Source organism: Lactuca sativa, chromosome 3 (assembly GCF_002870075.4).
Source record: "Lactuca sativa cultivar Salinas chromosome 3, Lsat_Salinas_v11, whole genome shotgun sequence".
Taxonomy (NCBI): domain Eukaryota; kingdom Viridiplantae; phylum Streptophyta; class Magnoliopsida; order Asterales; family Asteraceae; genus Lactuca; species Lactuca sativa.
This window is the reverse complement of record NC_056625.2, coordinates 81,423,555-81,432,754: the sequence shown is the minus strand read 5'-3', so window position 1 is coordinate 81,432,754 and position 9,200 is coordinate 81,423,555. Positions and strand designations below refer to the sequence as shown.

Genomic DNA, 9,200 nt, shown 5'->3' with positions numbered 1-9,200 from the left:
GAATGTTGTCTTTGAAATTAATGAGGATGTAGTGCATATGAATAGGACATCAAACAATCCTTTCTTGAGTAAGTTATGTGTTGATGATGAGGAGGATAACAAAATTGTAGATGATGATAATGGGAGAGAAGTTGAACTTAACATTCAAACTCATTCCATATTTAATGAGCTATTACACTGGAAAAAACAAAAAACAATTCTAGGGATGAGATTTAAGGGTCCAGGGCAAGTAAAATCAATGTTGTGCAACTATGATGTAGCTAATGGATATCAATTGTGTTTTGAAAAAAAAAGATAGGAAAAAGACTTTTGGTGAGTTGTAGCAAATATGCTTGCACATTTAGATTATGGGCTTCTTGGATGAGTGATGAATAGAGTTTCCAAATCAAGTCACTATAATTATGCTAGGAACTTCAAGTTTGGATCATTGGTGACATATGCATGGATTGGGAGTCACTATACCAAAGAGATTGTACAAAGTCATAAAATAAGTGTAAGTAACCTTAGGGTAAAGGTAATGGCCAAGTTTGGTATCCAAGTTAGTATGGGCCAATGTAGAAGAGCAAAGAAGTATGCACTGAATCTTGTTGAAGGTAGCCTTATTGAACATTATGGTAAGCTATGTTCATATGGTCATGATATTTTAAGGACAAATCATGGGAAAACTGTGAAACTAGATGTGGAGGATGGTCCATATGGAAAGAAATATTTTAGCAAGTTTTATTGTTGTTTTCAAGGAGTTAAACAAGGTTGGATTGAAGGGTGTAAAAGGATAATAGGTCTTGATGGATGTTTTCTTAAAGGTGTTTGTAAGGGGGAATTGCTTTGTGCTATTGGGAGGGATTCAAATGACAATATATATCTTATTTCTTGGGTAGTGGTTAATGTGGAGAACAAGCAGAATTGGAAGTGGTTTTTAGAGCTTCTCATTGATGATCTAAACTTGAATTTAGGCAATGGTTTCAGTTTAATGTCGGACCAACATACAATTAGTATTTTACATAGGACGTGTTTGGCACGGAGCTTTTGGAAGCGTTTGGGAGCTTCTAGCTTTTAGCTTTTGATAAAAACGCTCTAATTTAAACAAAAAGCTCCGTTTGGCAGTATGAGCGTTTAGCTTTTAGTTTTAACAAAACGATCTGATTCTAAAGGCTACTTCATGTAGCGTTTAACAAAACGCTCCAGAGCTTTTGAAATCAATTTCCATAATTACCCTTAAAAATATATTTATTTATTTATTTATTTTTAATCAATCGTCCTTTTATGTAATTTTATATATTTCAAAAGCTTCCAGCTACTTTGCCAAACATTCATATAACAAATAAAAGCTACAACTTCCCGCTACCAGGTATCTGCTACACGCTACCAGCTAACCGCTACTCGCTTCCAGCTACCAGCTACTTTTTCCAAACACGCCCATAGTAATTCATTTATATTTATTCTATACTATCTGATTTAAACCTTTGTATTAATATAGGGTTTGATAGAGGCTGTTAAAGAGTTACTTCCATATGTAAAGCACAGGCAGTGTGCTAGACATATTTGCCAGAATTTGCAGAAGAGATTCACTGGTGCCATATATCATACCTTGTTTTGGAGAGAATCTAAAGCCACAATTGAGCATGCTTTTAAAGTTGTGATGAAGGAAATTGAGACATTGAACCCAGATGTCCATCAATATATCATGGAGAAAGATCCTAAAACATGGTCAAAAGCTTTCTTTCAAGCTGGAAGGTGTTGTGATGCAGTTGAAAATGGCTTCTCATAAATTTTTAATGTTGTAATAGTAGATGCCAGGAAGAAGCCCATAATAACCATGTTAGTGTTGGATTAGATGTCTAAGCCCATAACTATTATTGGTATGTAGTCAACCCGAAAGTAGCATGGTCCATTTGGGTTGCATGGTATCAGAACAATTGGATAGACAAGTGAGAAAATGTTATTTATGATTTATATTGATATATTATAAGTTCTAATATATTAATATGAAATCATATTTTTTTAATTAGTATTGATCAAGAATTATTTTGGATTTAATTTTGTGATCAAAAGAGACTAATTAAATATATGGGGATTGATTATGTAAACCATTCATTCTTATATATATGGGCTTGTGATCCATTGTCCTTCATGTTGGACTTAACCCATGGATACTCCATGGAGGTTAAAACCCATGGATCATGAAGGAAATGGAAAGTCATGCACATTAGGGTTTACATGGTGTAACCCTAATGAGCCACATTATATAAAGGATCCCATGGTTCATGAAATGGCACTAGTGGATACACATAGTGAGGGCAAGGGCCGATTTCATAGGGAGAACCAAAGTAACATTCTTCTCTAGTTATTCCATTTGTTGTTGGTGTTGTGTGATTCCATTTGAGGCTTCCACACTATTAGGGCTAAGCTCTTAAAGGTTCAAGACTTCAAGCTCCATATGTCATCTAACTAGACTTTTGTAGTATAGTTGCTCCATAATATGCTAGTTAGGATGATGCTTTGGAATTTTGTATTTTTGCATGTATAATAGTGAAAACATAGATCCAAGGCACATAGGGTTGCATGCATACAATAGGAATATTAGATGCTCAAAACCCTTCAGTTAGAGGAGTTAAGATTAGACATGATGGACATAATCTAGAACATGAAATTAAAGGGACAACAACGGGGAAATCATATTTGTCCAGAGATAATGGATAAGGTGAATTTGCTTTAAAAATTCAAAGCCATTATCAGGTACTACCTAGTAGATTAAAACAGTTTGAGGTAAGGGGAGCAACAGATGCATATGAGGTGGACTTAGAAAGGAAAACATGTTCTTGTAGGTTGCGGCAATTGAATGGATATGGATGTGCTCATTCTGTAGCTAGCATATCCTTTCTTAATAGGGATGTAAAAGCCTATGTAGACAACATGTTTAGCACAACCATATTTAGGAAGGCATACAATTACAGAAATTGCCCCCATGAATAGCAATGACATGTGGCCAGAGACAAATTATACTCCACCATTGCCTCCTATTTGTAGAAGGATGCCTGGTAGGCCAACTATTAAGAGGAAGAAATCCACTACAGAGAATATAGGAACACACAGGGTTTCTAAGGCTGGAAAGAAAATCAGATGTAGTATTTGCAAGGAGATAGGTCACAACAAGGCCACTTGTCTACAGAGAAGTCCCCAAAAGTTAAATGTGAAGAAAAAGAAGAAACAAAAAGTTTGTGTGAAGCAAAATGCAGGACAGGTAAAACCATTTAAAATTTAAATTTATTTACATATGATTTGTTACTAACATAATTATATCATGCGATATAGGGTAGTACAAGTGAACCACAACAACATGAAGAGGTTGAAATGACTCCAATTGAGATGGATACTACTCAAAATGATATGCAAGTTACTCCTACTGATGTTGAATCCAGTAGTGCAAGGGATTTTAGTCAGTCTATGCAATTTACTCCACCTAGAAGTTATGAAGATGATGAGGGTGTTGTGGGTGAGGAAGCTGAGGAGGGTGGTAATGTTCAAGATGATGAGGTTAATCCTAATGTCCAAGTTGTTGATAATGTTCAAATTCAAAAGGTTGTTCATGTTATCCAGGTTCAGCAGGTAAGGGTTAGACCAATTTCAGAGATTTTGAAGAGGATAAGGATTAAGGAGAAGAAATTCAGAGAGAATATTGAAGCTGAAATTAGGCAAAACAATTGGTGGTGTTGATGATCCAGGAAATTCTGAGGTAAAAGCTCTTATAATTGATTAGTGTTGACTTTTACTTTGTGTTATTTGGATTTAAAGTATGTGTGTTAAAATGATGGTAATTTGGATTTAAAGTTTATGTATTAGGATGATGGTAATTTGCATTTATGTATGGTTGATGCCTTTTTAAGTTCACTCTTGACATAAAAGGATATTTTGGTCATTTATGTATGGATGGTGCCTTTTTAAGTTAACTCATAACCAAAAAGGGTATTTTGGCCAGTAATGGATATATGTTGCCTTTTTAATGAAACTGTTGACATGAAATGATATTTTACTCACTTATGAAAGTATGTTGCCTTTTAAAGTAAACTCATGATATATGGATTTGAATATTTGTAACACCCCGAATCCTGGATGAGAAATTTAAGAGTTATAATGCACTTTGGAGAACCTACTCAACGAGTTGGTTGGTACCGACTCGTCGTGTAGGGGCTGAGCTGGCCATGCGGGTTATGAAGCCTACTCGTCGAGTCGAAGGGCTGGACTTGACGAGTTGAGTTTGTATTGAGAAAACCCTAATTTTAGGGCTTGCACCCTATTTAAAGGCCCTTAAGCCCTCATTTCCACCTCCCTGATCATTTAGACACATTGAGAGAAACCCTAGATGAGCTGTAGTCATTGTATGTGTGTGTGTGTGAGAGAGAGAGAAAGAGAGAAAGAGAGGCTAAAGATCTTGTGTTCAAGTGCATTTTTAGAGGAGGTTTGAAGAGCAAGAAGGTTTGGAACGAGAAGAAGCTTTGGATCCAGTGTTCTTTCGTTTCTAGCTTGCAATTGGAGGTCAAAAGCTATCTCTTTAATCATTCCTTTTGTTAGATCTCTTTCTAGAGAGTTTTAGGGATTTATCCTATCCACCTTTTGGTTTGGAGTTGTTGAGCTGGTCATGGAAGTTGAGACCACAAATCTGAGCTATATGAGTCCCTGTGATCCCAAAGATTCGAGCTTTATCAAGCTTTGGGCAAATCTTCAAGCACAAAGACCTTTATGGAGCTTATTTTGGCATCTTGAGCCCTATATGCCATGCATGAACGTAAAGGTTGCATCTTTACATGATGATTCAGCCTCAGGAGGCTAGTCCAGAGTATGAGACCTTATTCCTGTCCAAAATCGTTTGAATGAGGAAATGGACTGAATAGACTCGGTGAGTTGGTGAGCCGACTCGACGAGTTGGTTAGGGTTTACCCGATGGTTTGGACGCGTGATAGACTCGGCAAGTTGATGAGAAAACTCGACGAGTTGAGAGGGTTTTACCCATCCTTGCATTCAGAGTGAACTCGATGAGTTGATGAGACAACTCGACGAGTAGGTAGGGTTTTCCTGATCTTTTGGAGGTTGCATGGACTCGACGAGTTGGCTAGCAACTCGACGAGTAGAGTCGGGTTTTCGCGATACCGGGTATAACTAAGTTCTTATTCAATTTACTTTGAACTAAGTACCTTATATGAGTCTTAGTTTGTAACTAGACATGACCTCTACACCTGTAATCAAATTCCAATACGATTCCTGATTTAGGAAAATATTTACCATAATACACGTATACATTTAGCACAAAGTTCAAATGGTAAGTATTTGGTTTAAATTTAATCTACTTAAGTAATCATACTTATTTTAAGATAGTCACGTAGTATTACCAAATATTTATTTTAACATAAATATAGTCTTATCTGGTTCGTATGGTGTAAGTATTACGAAATATTCATTTCACACATATTCTAGATAATAAGCATATAATTACCATATAAACTTTCAGCTAGTATTTAATACTTTTAATAAATACTAGTATTAAACTATGTTCTTGAAAGTGATTATGCACACACTTGATTAAGGTGTATGACTCATGGAAAAGTCACCTCCTTAACTTAAACTTTAATTTTCCCTTTTAAACAACCTAAATATTAATATTATTAAGCCTTAGTTTTCATTCGTATTTATAAATTTATATTTAACCGTTACTAGATTATAATAATGGTTTTTAGATTTATCAATAACCCCAAAAGAATACTGAATAACGGCTCCTTAACTCGCCTTTCTATCCCTAAGTAAGGATTCGCCTAAATACTGTTTTCGCACAATATTATATCAACTAACCCCATTGTTTTATACACGAAATAATGTTTAGGTTCATTTATGATAGTTTATTAGCTTGCTGGCCTAATTCCATAACATTAACTCTATTGATTAGGGTTTCATTTACTTTTACATCGCATTCTTCACACAACCATTTCTCATTATCTAAAAATGACAAAGTTCATGAACCGAACTGTTTTATGTCCCCTTTCGGGTTCCTCTCCCTGTCTCCCTTTGTCTTTTCGTCTCTCTATCGGCATGTCAGTTAACATAATTCCCATCAAAGACTACAAACACAATATGACTTTGTTTGAATAGTCTTGTACTGAAAAACTAATGCACCACACCGGGTTGATGATGGATAAAAGAGTTTTACTTCAACTCAATTAACACAATAAAAAGGAACAACTTGAGTCAATGAAGAATAAAACACCTTCTGAGGTCATTAAATTGGCAAGAGAATTTTATGTTGAACAAAATTGTACTGACTATATTCTTATATGATATATAGAAGACGTTTTAGGATGTTTGACGAAGAAAAGAAACAATCAATGCGTTTATTTCTTTTTATAAAATAAACTAATGTTTAATATGTATTCAAGTTTTGTACTTCTAATAAACTAATGTTGAATATGTATTAAAGTCCTCTCCTTATATATAAATAAATAAAATTTGTTGGTTTATGTAAAAAAAATACTTGTTTTGCTATTTGATATAACTATTTTCAAGATCAATAGTCTTACCTTGGTGTTTCTATCACCTAATAATATGATATTCATCTTCATACTGAGAGTCTAGTGATTGAGATGTATAATTTCATACATGATGTCAGAGTTCAAACTTTGACATGTCTATAATATTGCTAGTGATCAGTAATTTATCTTTCATATAAGTTTTGAGATGGGTTTATGCTGATTTGTAAAATAATAGAGTTTTCAATTTTATAATACTCTATTTATTAAAACAAAATTAAAAAAAAAATCTACCCGTGCACCCAGTTTAAGTATAAAGATAACTATCATCTTTCGTCTACTATGTTAGGTAGACAATCTAAAAACATAAAAGATATAATATATGCCACTAATATATTTAAGCTTGTAAATCACAAAAGAAAATATTGTAAAAGAAAACTAAGGCTTTTATGAGACTGGTCAAAGTACAAAACGTTGAATCGTTGATTACCGTAAAAAATCAATTTGATATAATAAATCTATAATACTTAACTTGTCCGATCTAATCTAGAGTTGATTAAATTTAATGTAATGTAACTCACGCTTATTGATTCGAAATCACATATATATATATATATATATATATATATATATATATATATATATATATATATATATATATATATATATATATATATATATATATATATATATATATATATATATATATATGTTCAGGTTCATTTGAGACCATTCTAATTTTGTTAGACCGTGAGACCAAATCTAAAAATAATTTTAAAATGAAAAAATCCAAAAATTCTTTTTTTAAATATTATTTTCGGAACTTGAATTAACTAAATAAAATAAAATAAAAATCCCGTTTTTTTTGAAAAATACGTAAAATATTCTAATAGAATATTACACTGTACATATTCTAAAAAATAATTTTAAAATGCAAAATAAATGGAAAATCTAAAAATTCTTTTTTTAAATATTATTTTCGGAACTTGAATTAACTAAAAAAAAATAAAAAAAATCCCGTTTTTTTTTTTTTTAAATACGTTAAATATGTAATAGAATATTACGCTGTACATATTCTAAAAAATAATTTTAAAATGCAAAATAAATGGAAAAATCCATAAATTCTTTTTTTAAATATTATTTCGGAACTTGAATAACTAAAAAAAAATAAAAAATAAAATAAAAAATGCATCTCACGGTCTCACAAAATTAGGCCGTCTCACATTAACTATATATATATATATATATATATATATATATATATATATATATATATATATATATATATATATATATTTCATGTGAGACGGCCAAATTTTGTGAGACCGTGAGATGCATTTTAAAATTACTCGTGCTAAGCGACAGGTGCAAATCGTTCTTTTAGAAACTAGTTTCTAAAGCCGATTAGTTCTTTTGCACAAATATTTTACTACATCTAAACAATTATCAATAAAAGTCATGCTAGCAAAGACAAAATAATGTTTATTAAAAATGAAAATTTGAGATTCTTTATATATGTACATGAACACATGATTGATTGTGCATTATTAATCATTCAAGTCTTTTATATATATTACATTTTCTTTATAGACTTCATCATTGTTGAATTGTTCGTCACTGTTCACTAATACTTTTGTATTGACACATGATATTCTTTAGGATAATGTCATATAAAGTTGGTCATGCGAGAAAGCCAATTCTGAAAGATTAGTACTTGCATTTGGAATTGTTTGTCCTTATAACTTTATTGATTGTCGTCTCGAAACGTAATCAAATTAGATTGTTTTCTCTCCGGCTTGAGTGAGAACATGTCATCTTCAGACAGATTATTAAAAAAATTATAAATAAAAACTTTTTTCATTGATTAAACCTAAAAAATGGTTTTATGTAATTTGATCCAGAGTCTAAAAGGATGTCTTTATATTGAGTGAATTGCATTTTTCGTTGATTATATACAATGGGATGGAATATTTGTAATTTTATATTATGTTAAATTGAAAATATTTATGTTATATTATAAAAAATGATTTATAATTATCAGTGTTTTAATATCCAAATCGTCATGTTCGGTCGAACCGATTGGCCTAAGGAGAAGCGGGCCTTTGCCTATTTTCCATTCAGAATGACCCAATCGGATTTATAAAAAAAATTATAGGTTGAGTCGATGACAATTAACCCGGTAAAACCCGATTAATATTAAAATCTGTAATAATTTGATTAAGTCTAATTAACATCATCCGTCACACACAAATGGTAAAAAATTCAAAGATCAATGAAGATCATATGGATTCAACAGTCGTATAACTTAATATGGATAGACGAGCGTCGTTCATTAGTCCAATAGTACTTCAAATTTCATGGTTGAACTTCTGAAGTTTGATGCTTTGCTCTATACGGTCGCATCAAGGTTTTAACAATGAACATGTCCATAAGCCAAACATTTTTTACGATAAATTATTGATTGACATTTAAAATAATTGTTCTAACACAACTAATATGAAAATGTACATAGGAAAATAAAAGGAGAAACACAATCCTCTCAAAAGTATTATGAACGTCTTTTGTTGTTTATCAACTATTATTTTTCATTTGTTTACAATAAAAAAGCATTCTAACTATTGAATACATATAAATAATATATAGGAAAATATTTGTACAATAAACAATGATCGAGAATGATGATTTTGG

General features: G+C 31.9%; 2 protein-coding genes across 2 annotated transcripts; both read left to right on the top strand.

Moving 5' to 3' along the window:
• The first annotated feature begins 517 nt into the window (after positions 1-517).
• LOC111904602 (uncharacterized) lies at positions 518-1,768 on the top strand. Its single transcript, XM_023900352.1, has 2 exons — positions 518-959; positions 1,488-1,768. The coding sequence occupies exons 1-2, from the start codon at positions 518-520 to the stop codon at positions 1,766-1,768; spliced, it is 723 nt and encodes a 240-aa protein (XP_023756120.1).
• A 1,197-nt stretch (positions 1,769-2,965) lies between these two features.
• Positions 2,966-3,714, top strand: LOC111904601 (uncharacterized). The gene is made up of 2 exons (XM_023900350.1): positions 2,966-3,241; positions 3,313-3,714. The coding sequence occupies exons 1-2, from the start codon at positions 2,966-2,968 to the stop codon at positions 3,712-3,714; spliced, it is 678 nt and encodes a 225-aa protein (XP_023756118.1).
• The last annotated feature ends 5,486 nt before the right edge of the window (positions 3,715-9,200 follow it).